We start from the raw sequence: 25,005 nt of genomic DNA, 5'->3' as shown, positions 1-25,005 counted from the left end.
TGTCTCAAAATGTCCTGTTGCGTAGTAACAGAATGTTCTGACTTTCAACATCAGCTTTTGAGTGGTTATACAAGGCATTTGTAAATTAACTTTTTCAATTATAGGCTTTGTTGAAATTTCTGAAAGTTCTCTGATAAGTGCTCTTTGAGAGATTAAAGAAGAGAGTTAATAAGATTTGTAAGATTGTTTACTCTGCAGAATTTATCATGCAATGCAGCTGTAAATTCAAAACTGATTTAAATAAGCAGCTTGACAGTGCATTTTTCAGGGAGCAGAAGTTACCATGTAGATCACAATGGACTGAGCTTGTGATGATACACTGTTAAGTAACATTCATAACAGGTCTCTGCACGTTTGCCATGTAAGGCAAAGTTCCCAAATAATTTGGAATATAACCTTTTTACTCTACACTGAAATAGAAGCCATTACTGTCTGTAAAATACTTTCGTTTTTGTAACTTAATTTAAGACTGTGGCTTCTGAGTGTAAGGACTGTCAAGTATTAGTCTTAAAAAAATACATGCAAATGCACATCTGCTATTCAGTAAGAAAGATGGGATGTATTTTGCTGTGTATAATTGTGAATTAAACTAGGTTTATTTTGCTTTGGCTAAAGAGCTATGTGACTTGAAATCAGATTAAAAGGAACAAACATTTATGTAAAAGTATCAGTACAGGAGTTGCAGTGTATGTGCTGAAACAAAGGAACAGACTTTCAAGAACACTTTCAGTTCAGTTCCTTCAAACCTGGAAAGTGTTCAAATGGAGATTTGTATTGTATTGTATTGCAAGTATTGGCAAATAGAGCAGCTGAAACGACTATAATTGACAAATTGGGGGGATTTGTTTCCCAGATAATGTCTGTTACTGATTTCAGAAGATAAGTGCAGAGATTTCTCATTTCAGTGTTTGTTTTAATGAGGCTATTTGGTTTTATTTGATCTTTAAACTTTTCAGGACTCTTGGGTATATGTCTTTCAGTTCTGGTAACTAGTTTCTTTCCAGTGTCAGTCCTCATAACTGATGTTTTGATCCTACGTTCAAAATATGAATCACTACAGTTAAGACATAGAGAAGTCCCAGAGGGATGTTTCAGAGAGGTTTTGATGTGTAGGATGTCCCAAACAAGTCCAAGCAAATGTGAATTATGCTAGCCCCTTTCCCCTCTAGTCATCACATACAAACTTTGTGAATTGTATCCCTGCCCTCTCCCCCAGACAGTCATCTTTTTGTGTGGTAAGACAAGCAGCTAAGCTAATGTGTGTGTATGCTATTATAGAAAAAAAATGCAGAAAAATCTTTGTAAGAAGATGCATTTAAATTAATTTCACATGACCCCAATTTTTCCTGAAGAAATCCATGCCTCAGTTTATCCTTTGCCAATTTATTTATTTTCTGATTACTCTCTTTGTCAGAGCTGCAGAAAATTTGTTGATCCGGGTTCAGAAAGAGTATCTTAAACCCCAGCAGGAGCTTGCTGAACTAAAAAAGGATGCAAGCCAGCTCTTATCAAAGCACAACAGCAGACTGCAAGATGCCCAGGATCTGGTGAATAAGGCGCTTGCCAACATCGATGAGACCAATCGCTTGTTTCCTCTTATCTCTAGCAACCTGGCAGAGTTAAATGTAAGACTGGACAATCAGTGTTGTTGCCTAAGAAATATAAAATATAAAATTTTGTTTAAAAGCTGCTTTTTAGACTTCAATAAATTTGTACATGTTTAAACACGTTAATATATGTGATACCTTAAAAATTCAAAGGAAACCAGACCCCTGTTTGAAAACCAAAAACTGATCATGTAATAAGTGAACTCATCTGCACTAGGTGACTTTACAGACTACTATAAAATACTTGATTTATGCTATAGGACAAAAAGTTAAATATAAAGGAAGGTGAAGAAGTCTCGACTATGCTCATTAAAGACGGGAAGGTCCTAGTGAATGTTGCTGCTGCTCTTGCCAAAGATGTAAAGAACTCTACATCTGTAAGTTCTGAAGTTTTAACATCCTCTTTGACACTGTCAGGTATGTTTTGCTTTTGAAAAAAAGAGGAAACTGTTTTGTTGTGCAGAACCTGGAGGTCCACCAGGATGGGTTAGTCCTATGGAGCACCAAACTACGACACCACGTGGATGAACTGGTGATGCAGATGTCTGTCAGAGGAGTGCTTGACCTGGTATACAGAGCCGAGGACCATGCTGCCCAGTTCCAAAGACTTGCAGATGCACTAGAGAGGTAGGAAACTTGACAAATATGAAATCAGGAGAGATTTACAGTAGTGTCTGTCAGATTTAATTTAAATAGATAGTAGCTTAATCTACTAAAGGAGTTCCGTACCCACAGCAGGTGTGTTGGACTAGATGATCTTTAAAGGTCCTTTCCAACCCAAACCATTCTATGATTCTATGATCAGTTTTTATTCCCCATTTCATTTCAAGTGCTTTTTACTTTTAATGCAGTGTGCCTTTATTAAATGATTTAGAGGGGAGTGATTAGTCTTGCATTTCATGTGGCTGACTTACACAGTAACTAGTGAATTATTAAATGCCCAGTGAGTATATCATGGTGTGACTTGACAAGCTTCTGGTCTGTGTGTGAATACTTCTTGACGATATATCTCTGAATCTTATCAAGACCCTATTCCTGCTATGCCTCCATTACTGTTGGTTTCAAAGTATTTTGCAGAAATGAGTGGGTTGCAATCTCAAATCCACTCAAATGCACTCTTGAAATTTGAAAGTTGGGAAGACATTCCAATTAATTCAATGGTAATTAATCTTCTATCCCAGGAATCCTTCTAGAATTCTTGCTGTTTTGTCTTTTAAAGTCAGCAGATATGTGTGTTAAAAGTTATATCAGATTGGAAAATTTACATGTATTTTAAGTTTGGGAACAGAAAATTTTTCTCTGAGTAACACTGAACATGTCTTCTAACTTCAAAGCCTGATAAATTTAATAAAGCAAAGTTTAATACAGAATAGCTTTCAGATGCTTTTAATTTCCTCCTAGATTCTGTATTCCTCTACTTTGCTTTTGAGCTCCAGCTAGGAACCTATTTCTGTTCCGTTCTGTTTAGGTGATGTGAGTTGTATGTTCTTCATGCAAAATGTGACTTAAGTGGCTTTATAAATTGAAACACTGACCATAAACAAAAAGGAATAAAATAGAAAAAAATAGACTAAAACCTTCTCTGAAATGATTTTTTTTTTCAGTTCAAAATAATGAACTTAAAGCTGCTTATGCAACAGAGCAAGGTGTACTCATTTTTTCTGGAGTGCATCATGTATACTAGAAAGATGTGCATGTTGTAACTGAAGACTTGAAATTTAGTGCTTGATTAAGGTACTCTCGTGAAAAGATAATTGCTAGTTAATTCTCTATTTAGTGGCCTCTCGAAACTAAGAAATGTGACACTGAACACAACTGCTGCTCTCCACACCCACTCCAGCGTTAGAAGTGTGATTGAAAGAACGGAGAGTTTGGCAGATGATGCATCTAGAGTTGTGAATGGCCCCTTGGATTTAGTAAGTATCAGTACTAGTATTTTAATTAATGTCTTTCCCTTTCTCATTCTGAAATATTTGTTCTGTTTTTGCACTTGCTGAAATTTGAGTCTTCTTGATGGAGGCATGTATGGCAGCCTGTACTACCAACTACTAGTGTATACTGTATCCTGAATCTGTACTCCAAGGCAGTAACAGTACCGGATTTCATGTTCTGCTTACCTTTGCTTTTCTCTCTGCCACATCATTTTTTTATTTTTTATTTTTGGTTTGGTTTTCTTAATGTCTAACGCATGGTTATGGGGACTGCACTGGATTCTATGAGTGTTTATATTAGTCATCCGACATGTGTTCCTGTAGAACTCAAGTTCCCGAACATCTGGTGCTCCCTTCCACCTTTGGAGTTGTTCAGTCGTCGTCTTATTTAACCTGTCCCTCTTCTGTTTCTATCTAGATATTCCCAGCCACAATTATTTTGCTTAGTTAAGGACATTTCATAACCAAATGTATGTTTGTGTCTCATCTGCCATCCCTCTGCCTTGCAAGATTATCAGGTTGTTCTTGAAACAGTGGTTTAAAAAGACCTGACCAGTTACCAGTCTGACCTTAACTACTTTCATATTATTCTGTTTCCTCCCACCCTTTTATCTCTTTTTGCTTTTCATGATTGTAAGCCCAAGGTAGGGATGGACTATGTTTTACAAGTGTCATGCACGTTATTCCTGGAGAAACAAATGTGACAATGCATTTACATGATGGTGATCCAAACAGTTAGCATTGTTTTGTGAGCTTGTATGTTATTTTATAGCACCCTGTCTTATTAAAGCTTTGTACAGCATGAATCCTTCAAGGTAGTTTTCCAGATCTTTCCAGTTGGAGAAATGGAAACAAAGAATAAAGACTGGGATTTTGAGATAACCTCATTTTAAAAGTGCTCAGTGCTCTGAATTTTGACTTAAACCTGGAACTAGAATTACTGATCTTCCAAAAGGCAAAAGTGCATCAGTAGCAGTGTTCAAACTAGAATTTGGTAGGATTTGTTTCACAGTCTCCTCTTCTTATTAACTCATGATATTCAATGTCACGTTCTTGGAAAAATTATTACAAGTTGTATTTTTTAATTGATACTTAATAAGGTAATAAATAGATCTCATAAATAATGAGAATGTTCGGTAACTGGAAGTAGATATCCACAGGTACTTAAATATTTTCAGTTGGATTTCTGTTTTTCATATGTGGCAACTATCTCTGCGTTTTTCAGCCAGAGTTGTCTCTCAGTCTTCTTGGAAAAGAAACTCTACTGCTTAGCTCCAAATTTCAGAACGAAGCTAAAAATCTGAAGAAAAAAAGTGATGGTCAGTTCCTTAGAGTTCACATTTCTGCTTCTAATTCTTTTCTGTATCTTGTTTTGTGGGTTTTTTTTCTAATGTGGAAGGAAGTTTTTTGTTCTTTTTTTTTTTTTTAAAATGATCATTAACAAAGGTAAATGACTATTGATATGAAAATATATTCATATAATATATGAAATATATTGATATTGATGCATATGACTATTCATGGTTTTTATACAATTAAGATTAATGTATTATGGAGTCATGTATTATTTAACTTTTTTAGGTACGAACATAATTTTTCTCTGTAAGCATGTAAAAAATTGGCCTTTACTAGATCTCCTTTACCTCCAAGCAATGCTTTCTTTAAAAGTCTGTTTTTCCAAATGTTCTGAATTAACTCATTAGGGGATGTGCAGTAGATGAGGAACAAACGTAATTCTTGAAGAAATACATTAATCCAATTTTATCTAATAAATCATGGATTACACAAGTATGTAGGATGATATATTTAAGTCAGAATGATTTTTACTTGTTCCTTCTACACAGCTGAAACACAGAAACAAGGTGAACTTTTTTTGTCTGTACAAGGTGCCTTTTGGCTCAGAGTCCCTCCATAAATTCCAAAGTCCACCTTTTTTTTTTACTCCAAAGATATCAGCAAGACATTGCAGTCTGCACCATGGAAGTTCAAAAAAGCATCTTGAACACAGACTTTGTGTAGGAGCAGAGGCTGGCCCTAAGGGAAATTTTGGACCAAATTGAACAGAAAGTGCATGTTTCACAGGGATAAATTGTTAACTGTAAAATGGTTTTTGCTTTTAAAATTGATAGATTTACAAGTATGTGTACAATTTATGTAATTCAGATGGACAGAATACATATCCTTTTTGTTCCTTCTGTTCTATGTATTTTTATTTTTAATCAGAGGATTCTGCAAACAGATCACAAATAAATAAAACACTTCTTTGAATGGCTCCTGTCAGATATCACAGAAAGTGAAGAGCATCATAAAAGCTATAAGGGTTCACAATCATGGAAGCATTTTAATTTGTAGCATTTTCTTGACTATGTTTCTACTAATTCAGTCTGATGGAATTGGCCAAAAAGGATAACTTTGAATGGAACAGTGCCCATAGGAGCTTATCTGTTTGTAGTGCATTCATTTGCCTGCCTGTTCGGAAAATGTTCTTTCTGTTTAAAAAAAAAAGAAAGTTCCATTGATTAAATAAGTGAATACTTGTTATCTGTATACATAGGTTTGTGTGGGCTGTATGGTATTTGTTTATGCATAGAAAAATCACAGTTATTTCTTCCAACAGGCCTTTTATTTGGATTAAATGCGTTGAACAAGAAGATAGAAAAGATTCAGGAAAGTACTAATAAAATTGTCAACCAGCTTAATGATTCCCTGTTGACACTGAGAGCATTGCCTAATGGTAAGTGAAATTTATATTGGTATTTTCCTTATTACAAAACTGTCTAGTACAATCGTAACAAAATCCTGTTCATTGTCTGATTGCAGAGACCTAGCAATAAACTATACTGAAGACTCATTTAGCTTTCTGCCTTACAAGGAATATTTTCCATTTTTTTTAGTAAACCCATGAAACATAACTGGCTTATATAAAATCCATAATCTTATTCCCATTTCAGACTTCTGTAAATCAAGGGGGACTCTGAAAGCAATGTAATTACACTGATGAGAAGAGAGTGAAGTACTAGAATATTTAATCCCACATGGAGAGAAATTTATATATGGAACTGTGAGGTTTTGCTTTCTTTTGATAACTTGTTTCAAAATGGTTTATATTAAGCTGTGAATCTTATCTGCATTTAAAAGTTTTCTTGTTGCAAATGCTGCCTTCATTTAACTGATGAAAACGTTCTTTCTGTGATTTTCCAAAACTAAAGAATTCCCTTTAAAAAAAAGTAATTATTTTGGATCAAGGCAAGACCTAGTGTTCATGGAAACTAATAAAGAAAATGTCTTTGAAGTTGTCAATAAGAGGGACTGAAATACTTTGCAAAGCTTAATTATGTTTGTTTTTTTTAAGGTAGACAAACACTCTTAAAGGCCTCCTGCCTGGATTGTTGCATTGTACTGTATGTCCAGACTAGAATGCTACATCCAAAGCTTTAAAATACCCACTTTACAACTCTTAACTCACACTAAAGAATGATACTAGTGATAAAGTTACACTGAATATTAATTGCAGGATGCTATCTGGCATGAAGCTACATTCTCAAAATTAAGGCATTATTAAAATCATAGGACAGTCCTCCTTAAGTCATGGTTTGATATTGTTTGATTTCAGTTTTGTTGTTAAATTTCTTGAAGTTTTCTCTTTTTTTTTGTTTATCTGGGCAGAGATTCATTGTGGTGTTGCCCTCTGTATAGGGTACTTGTGGTGAAGAAGGATCCCTGCAGACCTAAATCAGGCTTTTTGTGCCAGCTGCAGTGTCTACTTGCTATTCCAGGCACAGGGGTGTAAGGGGCAGGGTGACATGGGAGTGGTGCACTCACTATGTAAGTGATAGTAGCTCAAAGCAAAGAGTGTAGTAGACCTTCTGCCTCACCAGCTTTCTGTAGGGTTCAGAACATAACAACATTGCAACACAGCAACACTGGTTGCTTGACCAACCTGATTTCCTTCTATGACCAGGTGACCCGCCCTAGTGGGCTGTGGATGTTGTCTTCCTGGACTTTAGCAAAGCCTTTGACAGCGTCTCCTACAGCATCCTCCTAGAGAAACTGGCAGCTCATGGCTTAGACAGGTGTACTCTTTGCTGGGTAAAGAACTGGCTGGATGGCCGAGCCCAGAGAGTTGTGGCGAACGGTGTTAAATTCGGCTGGTGGCCGGTCACAAGCGGTGTTCCCCAGGGCTCGGTTCTGGGGCCGGTCTTGTTCAATATCTTTATTGATGATCTGGATGAGGAGATCGAGTGCTCCCTCAGTAAGTTTGCAGACGACACCAAGCTGGGTGGGAGTGTGGATCTGCTGGAGGGTAGGAGGGCTCTACAGAGGGATCTGGACAGGCTGGACTGATGGGCAGAGGTCAACTGTATGAGGTTTAATAAGGCCAAGTGCTGGGTCCTGCACTTGGGTCACAACAACCCCATGCAACGCTACAGGCTTGAGGAGGAGTGGCTGGAGAGCTGCTTGGCAGAAAAGGACCTGGGGGTGCTGGTTGACAGCCGGCTGAACATGAGCCAGCAGTGTGCCCAGGTGGCCAAGAAGGCCAACAGCGTCCTGGCCTGTATCAGGAATAGTGTGGCCAGCAGGAGTAGGGAAGTGATTGTACCCCTGTACTCGGCACCGGTGAGGCCGCACCTTGAATCCTGTGTTCAGTTTTGGGCCCCTCACTACAAGAAGGACATTCAGTTGCTAGAGCGTGTCCAGAGAAGGGCAACGAAGCTGGTGAGGGGTCTGGAGCACAAGTCTTATGAGGAGCAGCTGAGATAACTGGGGTTGTTCAGTCTGGAGAAGAGGAGGCTGAGGGGAGACCTTATCGCTCTCTACAACTACCTGAAAGGGGGTTGTGGCAAGGTGGGTGTTGGTCTCTTCTCCCAAGTAACTAGTGATAGGACCAGAGGAAATGGCCTCAAGTTGTGCCAGGGGAGGTTGAGATTGGATATTGGGAAAAATTTCTTCACTGAGAGGGTGGTCAAGCATTGGAACAGGCTGTCCAGGGAGGTGGTGGGGTCACCATCACTGGAAGTGTTCGAAAAACGTGTGGGCGTGGCTTTTCAGGACATGGTTTAGGGGGCATGGTGGTGTTGGGTTGATGGTTGGACTTGATGATCTTGAAGGTCCTTTCCAACCTTAATGATTCTGTCTCAGGCTAGTGACTCTGGGTGGCAACACTCATTCAGTGAACTGAAAGATTATGGTCCTGATGTATTCATATAATCGTCCTATTGGGATAGGCAGAAACAAGTTCCCCATCACTGCATTCCATGTCTATGTTGTATTCAGAGCTGGTCACGAAAAATAAAACCTTTTTCCTAGAAGTCAAAAGTTGGATTAATCAAGTATTAATCTAAACTGATGAGCCTTAATTAAAATTGCTGCAAATTTTATTATTTATATATGTGTGTAATTTTATTATTATATACGTGCACACGTGTGTGTGTGTATGAACACAGATAACTACATCTATAGCTATATTGGTATCTGTATCACCAGCTTGGGAGCATTTACCATGTTTTCTGTTCAGAGCAATAGCTGTGGCCATTTTCCAACTTAATAACTGGGCAAGAGGAGTTGCACCACCCTCCTGGCACTCCAGTTTCACAGAAGGTAAAGTTCCCACTCTAAGCAATGGTGCATTCAACAGTTAAGCAAAGTTAGATCACAGTAGGTCTTGATTTGAAGCTCCCCTCACAGACTGAAGAATACAAACGAACAAAAATATAACTCTTACTATGAAAGAAACATAACTGACGGCATTTCTAGTGTTTTGACTATGTTTTGTAACTGTGTTTTTATGAAGCCAGGCATTTATTACTCCCAAGTTTCCATGAAAGCTGTGAATTCATTTTAACCTGGGAACTGTATTTCAGGTACAAGGAAATACATGCTTGAGGTGAAAGAGCTGGCTGTGTCTGCAAACACCAGTGCTGTGGTGGGTTTAAGCCACTTTGGGGATTTCAGTCAAAAGCTGCTGAATACTTCTTCTACATTGTCCCAAGTTAATGACACATTGAGGAAAACTAGTGAACTTATAACTGATTCATCCAAAGCTGGTAAGTTTGCTGCTTCACTGCTTTTTAGAAATGTCAGTGCTTGCAGAAGCAATACTAAAATTCGAGTTTAATAGGCATTAAATATGGGTCTGATGGACTGAAAGTTTCTTCCTAATTCAATAAAAATGTGCTAACTTTTTAAAAGACCTCTTGATAAGTCACTTGGAATACCCTTAAGTATGCATATTCCTTACTGATGTTTAAAATTGCTGAAAACGAAATGATCAGAAACAGACCAACTTGGCTAAGTATTTAGCAATGAACAGTACATTTCTCTTTTGGCCTGCCTCAACAATTTATTTATGTTTTGGCAGCAATCACAGCTGAAAAACAAGTGAAAGAAGTCGAAGCACAAGCAAGTCTTTTATTGGATAGGCTGAAACCTTTGAAAATGCTAGAGGAGAACCTCAACAGAAACCTGTCTGAAATTAAAGAGCTCATCAGCCAGGCCCGCAAGCAGGCAGCATCTGTAAGTTCTATCATCCCAGACTTAACTGGCTTCACTTTCACTTTTCACAGGGAAGTTCTTTGAGATAAAGAGCCTAAAACTTACTGTCAAAGTACCTGGTTGTTCCATGGTCTCACTGAAGTCCAAGAGCACTGACTGATGCTAAAAGTATACTGGCAAGGGCTGTTGGTACATTTTATAGTTTTAGCTTCAAGTTTCTTAATGCATTTGGGAGTTTGACAGAACAGAAAGGCAGCAATTTATTTAGTATTTACTTTTGTTTCCTATAAAAAGAATGAAATACAATATGCCAGAAAGCAATCACAGAGGTAATTTGGTGAGAAAGGGACAAGTAGGGGATGGTGCTGCCTTTCTTTTTAGGAGAAGATGTTAATTTTTAAGCTTGCTTTAGAGATTGATGTGGGGTGCCTCCATATAACATCAAGTATCATTACAATTTTTTTTTAGAGAGTGTTGATTCTATCAATAAATTTACCATCTATGCCCTGCCATGTCCAAATCTTCTTTGCAAGAAGCTGCCATGCATCCAGAATACTTTAAGACAAATAATATACTTGGTTTTAAATCTCTGCTCCCCACCTTACAGACAGCAAAAGGGAATCAACTATACTATGGACCTCATTAAACTGTGAGGGGAATGTGAAAATGACTTTGCACTTGGTAATTTTTGGTATGCCTTTGGCTTTAGTATAGGTATGTTATTGCAAGGTTTAGCAAGGTTTTGTTTTAAAAAATAAATGGCTTTCAATTCTTTCTGCAGATCTCCTTAATTATATGGTTATTGCTTCTCTGTCACAGTCTACTGAAGCTTAATGAATCCACTGCAGAAAAGAGGCAATAATATTTTCTGAAGTGTCATAAACCACAGAGGGTCCTGGCAGGGTGAAAAGAAGTATTAGCAAAATCCCCTTTTCCAATTTTGAGAGTTTGTTCTCTTGTTTTGTAAATTTTTACTAGAGGAGAGAAACTCTATATATCCTTGTCTATATGCATATGCACACTGGCGCTTTATGTGTTTAGTTGTTACCGGCATATTCAATGAAGTTGATGAAGTTAAGGCTTTTCTGTCGTTACAGTGGGTTTTCTGTCATTACGCTACCAAGCTCCTTGAAGTTTGGCTGCATTTAGCTTGAATCAATGTCCTACCAGTATACTAGACAGTGGTCAAAGAAGTTAGTGGTATGACAACAGAAATATGAACAGAAAAAATGTTTACTTAATCTTAAAAAAAATTAACTTGTAATACATGTATTTTTTAAATAATCATGTAAACTGTGTTGTAAAACTTTGAAATAGCCAGAATTATTGTAGACTGTCTGCCTTTTGATTTTTTACAATTTTTTTTTCTCTCAACATAGACTAAAAATTACGTTTTGTGTTTTTTGTTTTTTAAAGGTTTTGAATTTCCGTATTTTCTGGTATTATTACAGTGGCTTTTACTGATACATGGGCTTCTGACCCAAGATTTATTGTTATTTTCTGAGGTATTTGAATAGTTTACTGGCTTCAAATCTCCTAATTGAATGAGTGAATTATAATAGATTTAATTATTTTCTATTTGTGAATCTCTTTGTCAAGTGATACCTAGGAGATTGCTGAGATCTAACCCGGGTAGCAATACTTAGATTGCATGAAAGTATCTTGGAGAAGGGTTTGCATTTTTTGGTCAGAAGCTAAGTACATATTCCAGAAATATGTGCTGTTTACACTGAGACTTGTTTAGATTCCATTTGTTCCTTTCCCCCACCAGATTAAAGTTGCGGTATCAGCAGACAGAGATTGCATTCGTGCCTACCAACCCCAAATTTCATCTACAAATTACAACACCTTAACACTCAACGTGAAAACTGCTGAACCAGATAACCTCCTTTTCTACCTGGGTAGCAATGGAAAGGTAAGTTTCTGGTGTACATTTACTGAAGGTGATGGTAGTCAGATGTCTTAAATGACCATATATATGTTTTTTCCTACTTGACTTAAAACTAAGTATCAAAGTGAAGCCCCTTGCAGACAAACGTGTTCACGAGGAAATATTATTGTGCTTTAGATGATTCCAGAGATCTTCAAAGGCAGAGAATAAAACCACCTGATTCTTTAGCGCTGCCCTCTTGGATATGTCATGAAACTCTGCCTTCCTTCTCCCATGCTGTGCATTAACCTCATGGAGTGCATCACTTTATGTGATGCTTTCATATAGCGTGCTGGAGTATATCAAGCAATTTGCCTGGTATCACAAAGTACTTGAATTTGGTCCTCATGAGCATGATGTATCCACCCACTTGAAAAGGAACACGATGGCTCACTGTCACATTGCCCTCCTCTTCCTTCCCTCTGTAATCACAGAGGGAATGTGAATAAATGCACAGCTATTAGCTCCTTGTGGCACACTATCATATGATAGTACTTTTTCCACAGGCTGGTAGGTCACTTCACATACACTCAGAAGTGCATGTTTCTGTATATCTGTATGTGTGTACATCACATATTTTTATATATCTGTAAAGAAAACATTCACCTACTTGTATATAAGCTTGGGTTTTTTTGATTACATTAGAAGTAAAAATGAGTAAAAACTTACTGGAACTGATTTTGCTAAAAGTCAACTCCCAGAATATGAATCCCATATAGATTCATAGACGCATGAATCTGGAAACATCTCTCAATGTTACATGTTAAAATACACAGAACAAAAAATACATGTGCGATGCCATGTATTAGAATTAAGTCCTGCTGTTTTTCAGACAGACTTCCTTGCGGTAGAGATGCGACGTGGTAAGGTAGCTCTTCTTTGGGATTTGGGCTCTGGATCAACAAGAGTGGAATACTCTGATTTTCAAATTGACAACAACAAATGGCACAGAATACATGCAACCAGGTAATTAAAATGAGAATGGCATGAATGTTAGATAGGAAGATTGATTTTTTTTTTTTATGAGATGGCTGTACTGTAGAAACGTCCAGCTACTTAGTGAATGAACTTGGCATAAACAACACAAACCATCTTCTGAGTTTTCCAGTGACAAGTTTTTTCCTGTCCTTAAAAAGATGAGCCAATAGTATGTGTTGATTAAGCCTGGTGATTTCTGAAACTATTAGTATTTGTACTTGGCAGGTTTGGAAAAACAGGTACGCTCAGCATAGAGGAAATGAACTCCAACCAGAAGCCGTCATCTAAATCTGCAACTTCTCCGGGGACAGCCAGCATACTGGATGTTAACAAATCAACCCTAATGTTTATTGGAGGACTTGGAGGGCAAATCAAGGTTAAATTATGAGATCAGCATTCTGTAAAATGTTTTTCTTATGTTTGAGATATACTTTTAACTTAGAAATAATTGCGTTAATTGGTTAATTAATCAAGAAATGCCAGATACTCTGAGCATAAAGCAAAGATGCTATAAGGATGTTCTAGTATGCTGAAGTTAATTTTCCTTGGAAATTTTTGCATTAGTGTTAATCAGGACAGGCTGTGTGTGCATGCATGATGCATAGATAAGACACAATTAGTTTGTTTTTTGTTTCCTTCTTCCATGGCTTCTTTTAGTTTGCCGTTGTTATGCATGCCATGAGGCATGTAAGTAGGTCAAGGACTTAGGTATTTTACTCTTTTACTTGCTGCAAAACTAATCTATTACAACTTAAATTATAATTGTTAATAGTTATGCTAAAACATGTTGTTCTTTTATTATAATTTATATCTAACCAAGTTAGAGTTCAAGGAAAACAACCAAGCAAAATTTGGCTGCGTATTTTTCAGAGTACTTAACATTAATTGTATTCAGGAAGTATTTCCTGTCTTATAGAAATCACCTGCTGTTAAGGTGACCCATTTTAAAGGGTGCATGGGAGAGGCATCCCTGAATGGCAAATCTATCGGTCTTTGGAACTACATGGAAAGAGAGGGCAAGTGCAATGGCTGTTTTGGAAGGTATTTTGTCTCTCTCTCTCTTTTTTTAACAGATTTAGAGTAATTTACATTCTGTGTTAGACAAAAATAATGAACTCGGACAAATTGCAGTGTTTCATTGATCATTAACTTGCAGTTCTGAACACACTAATCTGAATGTATCAGTGGTGTCAAATAATTTCATTATATGGAATTATATCATTTATTAATCACTTTCAGAGGAGTTCTATTGCTGTGGTGTATTTTGTGCGTTGAAAGTAGGGACTGCCAGTGAACCAAACTATTTTGGAATGTTTGCTTTCCAGTAATTGCCAGCAAGACAAATTTATTCTTTCATAGGATAAGAAACAGTGTAAAGCACTCTTATTAAAAAAAAAAAAAAATCCATAGCAAAACTGTAGCCACTGAGCTTGCTACTGTTCTTGTAATCATTATGAAAGGGGATTGCAGACTGTACTATTTTTGTGTTTAAGGAACTGAAAAGAAAGATACTTGACCATATTACATTTTGCAGAATGTTTCATGTAGAAACACCAGAGGGTGCTGCTTGATTGTATGAAGGATTTTTTTACAAGTATTATATTGCAGGGAAAGACGCTAGTAGAACATTTATTGTAAGTGCAATTATGCAAAGCATTTTGATATATGGATGACATGTTTTAAGTAAGAGAGTGTATGTTGTAACAATTATTTTTTCCCTTAAGAAATTGTTGTGTCTTTTTCATACATCAGGGAAGAACATTTTTTTATCTTGTATACGTCATTTCCCATGGCTAAGTCATATATTGTGAATATATATGAATGTGGCCTTTAGCTGGAATCCTTCAGTTATTCATAACATCAAGATTCAAGTCTCTTTCCACATTTTGTAATCATACTGCCTGGGGGCTGCACCAACTGATCTAACTTTTCTTATATTTTATATAAAAATGACTGGAAAAACACAAACCTTCAGTTAACATTTTTAACTCTCTTTTCTACTTCCATAGCCCACAGGATGAGGACACTTCATTCCATTTTGATGGCAGTGGATACTCACTTGTGGAGAAGGCACTCCGCTCAACAGTGACTCAGATAATAATATTTTTCAGTACCTTTTCACCTAATGGGCTGCTTCTGTATCTTGCTTCAAATGGCACTGTAAGAAAATAGATCAGATTCTTAAGGTGTCAAAAACTGTGTTTAAATCACTTGATGGTTTCTTCCTTTCTTCTTTGTTATTTTTCAGTTTACGTATATTAAAAAAATTATCTTTGCATAGATTATCACCTATGATCAGCATCATAAGCCAAAGGAGTAAAAACAAGAACCCTGAAGAGAACTCTTTAGAGCGAGTATGCACATATACTAAGGGCAAAATTAAACAATTAAAGAATTCTCCATAGTTTGTTTTAATTCTAGACTAAAATTAATGATTATTTAACTAAAGGCAAGAGAAAGAAACAGTAAGGACAACAAACTAGTTTTGCTCAGTTGGAGGAACCTTTGCAGCATGTAAAATCTTTTGGAACTGAGCTTACAGAAGGACAGTATTATACTGAATAGACTTACTGAATTAAATCCAGAAGATTGGAGTTCAGTAAACTGAAATTAAAGAAAATTCCCTGCAACAGCAGTATAACCTAGACCCATCTCCAGACCTGCATTGTCATGTCATGCAGTTTAGCGCATGCTTAGTTGATGGTTTTCTTTTCCTGAAGGAGGACAAAACTTTGTTTACATGCAGATTGTTTCAAAGTCACTGCATTATTCATTTCTTTGTTATGTACTCACTGCCTGAATACATTGTACAACAATATCTGACTTAAGTTTTGCAGTGCAGAGGAGGCACTTTTAATACAATTGAGAAAGTCTTTTTTTACTGTGTGAAGAAGCTCTTTGCTTCTAGCAGAAAGAACATTGTAGTGTTTGATCATTATGCTAACAATCAAATCGAATTACAGTCAAATTCATAAAAAAAAGAAGGAAAATGTTACATTTGTTATTTAAACCTACCTCTGCTGAGTAATCAAGCCTGATGATTCATTTAAGTAAGAATAACAAAACAGAGACATCCTTGTGAGGTACATGTAACTTAATTTTGCTAAATATAGCAAAGATAATTGTATTGGGCCTAACAAATAGTCTGGGTATAAGAGTTACCAAAGCTTTTCACACAGTAGCTCAAACCTGCCAGGGATGCATCCTTTTGGAAGATTTTATTTTCAGGAATTTAATCTGTTGGTTGTTTGCGCTTTTTTTTTTCCCCCCCCCCCTCCCAGAGAGATTTCTTGTCCCTTGAGCTTGTTGATGGCAAAGTGAGACTGACTGTTGATCTAGGTTCAGGACCACTTGCTCTTACAACAGAAAATCGTTACAACAATGGAACATGGTATAAAATTTCATTCAGTCGGAACAAGAAACAAGGTAGGCTATAGACTGAAAAAAACAGGCGTCTTCACATTTACAAATACAAATATCTAAGACAGCCACAGTGATCATCAGTGCAACCAAATCTGGTCACTTCCAATGCAGTTTCTTTAGCAGCCACACCTATGTTACTTTGCTTTTAGAAGGATAGCAGTGAAAACCTTGTGCTTGGTTTGGCACGTCTTATAAAGAGCAGGTAGTGCAGAAGCTGCCAGACAAATACATAACAATAGTCTGTAAAGAGTGAAAGATCTTTGTCCAAGTCTGTGTACCAGGGATCACGTTTTCTCTTCTGTGTTTTAATAGTAGCTAGTACAATGGTATTTTGGGGCCTATGCTTTGGAAGTAATGCATTACAAATAATATATGTTAATAGCTATAACATTCTCAAATATATATTTACCTGTAGACTTGCCCAGATTTGGGTTTGGCATAGGAGAATGAATGAGATTAACAGAATAGCTGGAAGTGCAATAAATTGCTCATTCTAAAAAATAAGAAGATTGTCCATACATGTTTGAGTCAATGAATACATTTTCCTTTATTAGAGACAAGATTGCTAAAATGGAAGAATGTGTTATTAGTATCCTTCTCCAGATCTTTACTCTCTTTTCTTTGCAGGAATTTTGTCAGTCATGGATGCATATAACCTTAATTATAAAGAAACCAAGCAAGGAGAATCTCCTGGGGTTGCCTCAGACCTGAACCGCTCTGATAAGGACCCAATCTTCATTGGTGGACTGCCAAGATTGAGGACTATGAGGTAAAGTGTCCTTTCACTTTTCCCCCTTTACTAAGACCCTTGTAAGTAGAGGGAAAGATTTTAACAAACTCTACGATCTCCACTGAAATTAGTGAAAATCAGTGAAGTCTGAAGTTTAGTTTATGGCCATAATATATCTAATATAACTCTGTATACCACTGAATTACCTGTCACTTGCCTTCAAATTCTAATACGGTGCTTTTCGCTGGTAGGTCTCACACTGCAGTTCAGATCAGAGACAAGCTTCTGTTTTTTCCCTCTGTGGGTGATTTCTACGACAGCAGCTGCCAGAGCAGCCGCCTGTTCTTTGTGTCAGACTGCAGCAAGTGTTCGGCACTGCTGCCTGGAACAATGCTCCTTTGATCTCTACCTGTCTGAGCCTTGTGTTTTCCAGCTGGCATTTATGGGCAAAACTGAACTTCAGGATAGAAGTTCTACTTCATAAAGGAATTCTTGTAATTCAGTTTTGAAACTTGGAACAGAGGAGGAACAATTGTGAACAGGTCAACAAAAACGTTATGAATATATATTTTATAGAATGTCTCTAGTTTATACCTTTTGTATTACACATCCCTGCTGAAGTTATAAAGTCACATTTCTTCCAGTGGCTTCACTTTGAAAGGATAAACATGGTGAAAGAAAATCTAATTAAACTGTCTGCATGCTCTTGACAATAAGGTAAATTCCAGGACAATATTGGTCTCTGTGCAGTTATTGCAGAGGTGCAGATTTGTTAATCTTAGCTGGCAAAGGAGCCTGTAAGGGATTATGGCAGGACAGCCTTAGATTTCTCTGACTTAAACCTGGAACCAAATTAGGCATCCTCCAGATTTAAGAAATTAAAAAGAATTGCCAGGGAGTAGAAAGCTATAGTCACCCTCTCACATAAAAATCGTTACATTTCAGTTAAAAATTCACCTTAAAGTTTTGGAAAATTACCTGGCCTGGTAACACAGCACTACACACTTGAATGTTTCCATTTGGGGACAATGTTATCTGACTCTTTAAGATCAGATTAATATCTGCTAAGAAGAAAAACCCAAATTAACCATGTTTTCACTTACACTGGACTGACTGCACCCTTTAAAACAGATCTCTTGCTGAAGAGAACTTAATCATTTCTCTCAGGAGATTCCATATACTACTCTTTGGAAAAAAAGCTTTGTTTTGTGTTTCAGGAAAGGTCTTAATAGTAGAATGTATGTGGGATGCATCAAGAATCTGGAAATATCCCGTTCAACCTTTGACTTGCTTAGAAATTCATATGGAGTAAGAAAAGGCTGTGTATTGGAGGTAGGAGACTTTTAGGTTTTGTGACCTGGTGTTTATTGTTGTTGAACAATGAATAGTAATGTTTGTGAAAGAATATAGTGAGTTGAAATGGGTTTATCTTGAAAAATTCTAAAATAATCTAATCTATACTTGAAATTTTTTTTTTTTTTGCCTACTGGGTGCTATGTAGGGACAAAGTCGGTAATTATTTCTCTTCCTCATAAAATAGCCTATTCGCAGTGTGAATATCTTGAATAATGGATATATTGAGTTGGTACCTAAGTCTTTAACCCCAGAATCAGAACTGATGGCAACTTTTGCTACAAAGAACAGCAGTGGCATCATCCTTGCTGGACTCAGCAGGGGACTGGAAAAGCGACGACGTAGACAAGCACATTTGGCAAGTACTGGAAACAGTTTTGTTTTTTGTTTTGTTTTGGTTTTGCCATTTTAATTTTGTAATATCAAGTCAGGTTTTTAATGACTGTAACTTGCAAAGAATGAGAAATAAAAAATTATTTGGCTCAGGAAGGCCCAAAAGCAGAGGCTAGGTGGGGAACAGAGGTGGTAGCAGAGGAGAGGTGAAGGATCAGTTAGTAGAGACCTATTACAGTTACTAGGACCCCAAAATGCTTTTGCAACAAGGAGGGAAACTGCACATGAAATGCACACAGAGTATTACTTTCAGCTTCTGCTAGTCAGAAGAAGTTATTGAAGGATTTGAGATGAACAGGTATCTCATATCTGGTGGACTGTTTTGGAGCTCCTGGAATCCAAGAATAAAGTCTTAGTAGGAATACCTGCCCCTTCTTATTTCCTTCCTCTAAAGAGAGGGGAAGTGTCGTAAAAAAAAAAACCAACTCTTGCATTTTACCTGAATTTTTAGCATGACCAGAGAAATTTCCATCTTTCATGTTTTCTGTTGGAAAGCTTTGCACTCTGAGAGGTACCACTACGTGCCTACCAGTCTTTGAGTTTCATTAAAAAGTTTGTTTACAACAAAATTGGAGGTAAATTTTTCCTAAGTATGTTCTATTTAAACACTGAATGAGTGACAGGAAATTGAGTTATAGTTAAAAATTAATCTTCTGATTAAATCCACAGCCCTTCTTTTCCATCATGCTGATTGATGGTCATCTTATAGTGAATGTTAATGCTGGAGATAGAGCAAGTACTAGAAAAGTAATTCTTCAGTCTGCTAATGGAACATACAGTGATGGACAAGAGCACTCTGTCATCCTAATCCGGAATAAGAGGTACATGTGCCTGTGAACAGTACTACCTGTTTAATTACTGTATGCTGTTGTCAGTTCACTGTGCTCTCTGAGGAACTGCCTTTGCTAGCTCATTAGGTGGAATAATCAGGGCTGTGTTTTTCTGTTGTTAATGGAGGTGTTCTGATTTACATGGTAATTGTATACAGCATACAGCCACTGATGAAGCTGTAGTTAAAAAGTCTCAATCTTTAGACAGCTTGGGCCACTTAAGTAAAGTATGCTAAATAGTATAAGAAAACAATACAGCTATCAAAATAAATTGGAAAGATACCTATAAAAATAATTCAGAAAGATACTTGACAAAACTCTACATGTTAAAAATTATCTAAAGAAGGTGGTCTTCTAGTTTTAGGACATTTGAAAGGATTATCAAGTGATACAATCTTTATTTCTTAGAACATGACATTTTTGAGGCTAAAAGGAATGCTTTTCATTTGAAAATGAATGTCTAAGGCCTTTGTTGAATGTTTTCCCGACTTTTATCTTTTTCAGGATCATAACTGTACAGGTGGATGAAAGTAACCCTGCAGAACTGAGGCTTGGTTCATCGGCAGAAATGAGCCCCTTGAATATTACCAACTTCTATGCTGGTGGCATTCCAGCAGGAGAGGGCATCTTAGGGCTAAAAATGGCTGGCTCTTTTCATGGCTGTATCAGCAATCTTATTTTTAACAAGGAGTAAGTCAGAGGGGTAACTGCCCTGTTTTGGAAAACTGTGTATAGTAATTATTAATTGTAGTTTGTAACCTTTTTCATTGCATTGTCCAATTTCCTGGTTTTTAACATAAGACAAGCATGGTACTGATGATCTGGGTATTATAACAGGCAGAAAACAGATATTAAGAGCTACATTTCCAAATAGAATTGAAAATATCTTTAATGTGTATAGAGTCACTGCACAAAATTCTTTACTATAGTTTCATCTGCATTCACAGACAGAATGGTTTTCCAAGAATATTGTCTCTTAATATTGTTCTATGGACAGATTATTTGTCACTTCTCAATCTTTTTGTCCCAGCATGTCACTTCTTTCCCTTTCTCCTTTTACTAGTGTAAGAGCCTGTAAAATAGTCTCCTTGTGCTTGGGAAACATAGGGATTTGGGATTTCATTTCTTCAAATGTGGGTTTTTTAAAAACACAGGCTTTTGTATTTCACCACTTCCATGAAGTATGAACATGTCGATATGGACAGCTGCTTTTTGTCAGAGAAGCCTAAACCAGCCATACAGCCAGAAGACATTGAGATTCAATCCGAACTTCAGACTTTACCAGTTCCCCTGAGGCCTCTTACAGATACAAAAAAGGTATGTATTACAGCAAAGCTCTGTTGCCTCTTCTAGGAAAGTGTTCAAAAGCAAGATGCATTTTAGCTTTGTGGAGAATTTTTGAACTATGGACTGTGTATATGTGCTTCTTCTATGGTATGGCATGGTTCAGTGAATGTGGATTTGAAATTATTATTTCTTATAGAAAAACTGTGATATAAACCTTTGTAGCAGCCTGTTGGCCTTTTGGAAGGGAAATCTAGTTAGGTTTATCATTGTTCAGGCAGCAACGCTAAAAAAGAGAAGAAAAAGTGGAGTGATAATCCCCCAGCAGAAGGACTTGACAGTAACTATAATCTTCAGTGTGTTCCTGCCAAAGCAGCTCTGTGCTGAGATTTGCATTAGCTGTGCAATTCAGCATTCACATTTTACTGGTCGTACACATGCAGTCACCACTCTGTGTCAGAGAGGAGGCACAAACCATTCCAGAGACACACAGTGTCTCAATGCAGCTTGCTTGGCACCTGTTTCCTCTCACACAGTCCCTGTTCCCAAGAGAGAAGGCAGCATTACTTCTCTCCTTCTGCAGCTGCACATCTTTATAATGAAGTGTTTCCAAAGCATCCTGAAATCATTTTTCTGTGGCAACAGCAAGCAGGATTTTACACATTTCATACAACTGTGGCTATAAAAAGAAATAAGCTGTCCTTCTTAGAGCTAAAGTATAGCTTTGGCTCATACTCTGTTACTCAGCTCTCCATCCCCCAAATCATAACAAAAATGTGCATCCTCACTAAATGGGAAAATATTTCTACCAAGTCTGTAAGATTTTTGCACTGAAGTTGTACTCTGTCTTCCAGCTTTTGTTATCAAAAGGGCTATCAAGACAAATGGTGAATGAATGCTTCTCAAACTACAAACATTTCTCAATAGAAAAGACCAGTGCTGCCCATGAGACATAGTTCAATTGTTAGAACTAGTTATTTTTGAGCCTAAAGGTAGATATTTTGTGTTTTCATGTGGCTCGGTTTTGCTCCTTACCAAGTTCTGCGTAGGCACATTGCCACCCAGCACTTGCTTGTTGGCACCTGATACTATTCTTCTTAATCAAGTCCTTTCATTAACAGGTAGTTTGTACAAAAGATGAGCTTCCTGATCATGTTCAAGGTGCCCATCAGTTTGGACTTGCCAAAGGCAGCCACCTGACACTGCTTTTCAATCAGTCTACTGTTAGGAAGAAGTGAGTATATCCTCAATCACATATACACACAGTGTGTTGTCTTGTATTGAGCTGCAAGAAGTGCAATAATGGTTTTAATGAATGATCACTGCATTACTAGCCTTGAGCATAGTTCTTGCTTCAGGTTTCTGTGGGTTCCTCATGGAAGAAGGTACCACAGTGCAATTAATGTGTCTTTCCCAGGTTTGTGGTAATGAGTTTAACTCATGGTCAGAATTCTGCATTTTTTTTTCCCCCCCTCAGACTTAAGAGCCCCACTGTAAGTATTTTGATGTCTGTTTTCCACACACAGAGCTCAGCTGGTCCCTGCTCCTTTGACTGATGCAAATAACATTTCATCCTTTCCTCTGGATTTTCTGCAATTGTACCTTCCATGTCTGCTTCACTCCCCAGGTCACTGAAGGAGCTAAGACTACTGAGAAGACTCATTCTGCTGAGACTTAACATGTGGTAGCCACTCTGCCACTCTTACTTGTTTGAGAGGATCCCAACAAGGTCCCCAAAACACAGCCTGCAAGCCACTTGCTTATGCTTCTTTCAACTCAGGAAGCCTCTGCAGGCATTGAGAAAAGAGTCTTTTTTGCTTCTAGCTCTTCTGTTGTAACTATTTAACATAAGGACATTGCAGAGGATCGATGCTATGTAGTCTGAACCTAGTGTGTCCATAATAAATGGCTCAATCAGCTGCTCTACCTTTCAAGCCTCCCTCTGTTCTCAGTCTGCCCATTATATCGCAGCAAGCCTGGCTAATTGTAATGGATGCCACCACAATATCCTGGAATTCGTTCCTTTCCTGGGGCAATAAGCAAGCTCGAAGCTGCAAACAGCTGAGCCTGTCCCTCTTAAAGTCCAGCTCACTCTTGTGTCAAGCACTTTTTCTGTCTCTGACAGGTACAGCAGTGATTTCTATTATGAAATACATTATAAGTCATGCTTTCTTAGAATCAATACAAATTCTACTTTTCTGGCCTTTATAATAATAAATTTTCTTTCATAATAATAAATTGGTTGAGGCTGTTCTCTGCCTCCAGAAAAGCTTTTTATCAATGCAGAAGAAATATCTTTCAGTAACACTGAATTTTTATTGTCTAGACTTTCTGTCCAGCTGAATCTCAGAACCTTTGCCTCCAGTGGCCTGATTTACTACATGGCTCACCAGAACCAGGTTGATTATGCAGCCCTACAGCTTCATGGGGGACAGCTCTATTTCTCATTTGATCTAGGCAAGGGAAAAGCAGTAGCTTTTCACCCTGCTGTTATCAGTGATGGAAAATGGCATACGGTAGGTAGTCACCAATATTGTACTCCATTTTCTCTTCCCGGGAGTTACTGGGGTGATTTTTCCCTGCTGCCTTGTATGCTTTCTGTGATGCAGAGGCAAACAGGTTTTAACCCCATCATGAAACAATTCAGCTAACTTGTGTTTAAGTATAATTATTTGCCTTTAAAATTCTCATTACTTATTTGATTCCAGCATCCAACTACTGTCAAGTGCCTTAGATTATTTAGAAATAAAATAGTTCACCAACTATGTCATAATGGTCATCTTTACCAGAGAAGAACCCAGCAGAGAGGTCTAGAAAGCCTGACTTTTTCCACAGCGAGCTTTCCATGCAGTATGTCACCAAAGACCTGCAACTGAGTGTGTGACAGGGTGAAAGATTTGTGGGTGCACAGTTTCTCCTTTTTCCCACTTATTACTTAATATCTGAGCATGTCATAGCAACTAGTGCTAATAGGGAAGCACTCTCTTTCCTTTCCTTGGTAAAGGTAGATGATGAGAAAGGTAGACATTTGGAATGAATGGAGGCTAGAGGGGAAGGACTTGGCATACGGAGAGTTTGAGGAGAAATTATAGCTACAGCTTTCAGCTGTCATGTAGCATTCAGACTCTGTGTTGGCCTCTATTGGCCCAGTTCCTCTGAGCAACCCACCTGCTGCTGGCTCTGGCTTTCTTCATGAGAAATGACTGTGATGATGTCTGCTTGAGTTTTAAAAGTAACTGTGACCGTATTACTTTTTCTTAAGGCAGGTGAGCATGACAATATTCATCCTGCTAAGCTTCCCTTTCCTTGTCCTTATGTGAAGCCTTAACTCCAGGGAGTGGCTTCTGTGGGACAAAGTGATTGATGACACAAAGCTGCCACCTCTCCTAGGTGCCTTGGGAATCAGCAAAGTGTTATTTTTACTTTTCATATATCAGCAGAAGAAAAAACAGCAAAAACTAACATAAAGAAAGAAAATGTGAACTTCTGTCAGAGAGATATCATAGTTAAGCTGTGCTGCCTACCTTGAAAGGACGATCACTCCAGGATTTACAGCTGCATGTTTAAAATTAAATATACTCATATAAAACTCATACTCACAGTATCTACTTGTTAAGAGATGAACAGTTTCCATATGAGAGCTGATCTGCCTTTACTACCCAGGACATAAAAACATGAGCTTGAACCTTTTTTTGGAGATTAAGACTGAGTTACACCATTTCACAGCTGGGGGTGATTATTGCAGTAGCTCTGCAATTGGTTCAAGCTAATATGCATTGCTGCTGAAAGAAGCACTTCTTTCCATTCTCTGCCATCTGCTCATATCACCCTGCTGTACCACTTTTATCCCCTTAGCAACCCAAACGTTTGTGAAACCTCGTGTTGAACCTGGTTGGGATTCTGAGTGGGGCTAAAAGTAAGGAAGAATAAATGGCTAGCTGATGTCAAATAAAGTCCATCATCTGCATATGAGTAATTGCTTTAGTGCAAGGAAGGCATAGGGGCATGAATGAACAAGATGGACAGAACTGGAAAGCTTTTTTGTCATAGCAAA

At 37.6% G+C, this 25,005-nt stretch overlaps 1 protein-coding gene across 1 annotated transcript in view; it reads left to right on the top strand.

Moving 5' to 3' along the window:
- The window catches only part of LAMA1 (laminin subunit alpha 1), a gene marked incomplete at its 3' end in the record, with an annotated part of 86,531 nt that overhangs the window by 55,867 nt on the left and 5,659 nt on the right, over positions 1-25,005 (top strand). The window contains exons 36-57 of the mRNA XM_081996639.1: positions 1,415-1,625; positions 1,868-1,984; positions 2,071-2,234; positions 3,385-3,527; positions 4,768-4,857; positions 6,156-6,272; positions 9,400-9,582; positions 9,897-10,051; positions 11,802-11,945; positions 12,793-12,926; positions 13,164-13,314; positions 13,855-13,979; positions 14,948-15,098; positions 16,220-16,364; positions 16,989-17,130; positions 18,309-18,423; positions 18,632-18,802; positions 19,507-19,658; positions 20,172-20,357; positions 20,822-20,988; positions 22,077-22,185; positions 23,278-23,467. Coding sequence (XP_081852765.1) covers positions 1,415-1,625; positions 1,868-1,984; positions 2,071-2,234; positions 3,385-3,527; positions 4,768-4,857; positions 6,156-6,272; positions 9,400-9,582; positions 9,897-10,051; positions 11,802-11,945; positions 12,793-12,926; positions 13,164-13,314; positions 13,855-13,979; positions 14,948-15,098; positions 16,220-16,364; positions 16,989-17,130; positions 18,309-18,423; positions 18,632-18,802; positions 19,507-19,658; positions 20,172-20,357; positions 20,822-20,988; positions 22,077-22,185; positions 23,278-23,467 — 3,262 coding nt within the window. The remainder of the gene's footprint in view (positions 1-1,414; positions 1,626-1,867; positions 1,985-2,070; positions 2,235-3,384; positions 3,528-4,767; positions 4,858-6,155; positions 6,273-9,399; positions 9,583-9,896; positions 10,052-11,801; positions 11,946-12,792; positions 12,927-13,163; positions 13,315-13,854; positions 13,980-14,947; positions 15,099-16,219; positions 16,365-16,988; positions 17,131-18,308; positions 18,424-18,631; positions 18,803-19,506; positions 19,659-20,171; positions 20,358-20,821; positions 20,989-22,076; positions 22,186-23,277; positions 23,468-25,005) is intronic.

This window comes from Phaethon aethereus (genome assembly GCF_964289735.1).
Source record: "Phaethon aethereus genome assembly, chromosome: 2".
Classification (NCBI taxonomy): domain Eukaryota; kingdom Metazoa; phylum Chordata; class Aves; order Phaethontiformes; family Phaethontidae; genus Phaethon; species Phaethon aethereus.
Note: the sequence above shows the minus strand (reverse complement) of the source record. Positions and strands in the feature narration are given on the sequence as shown.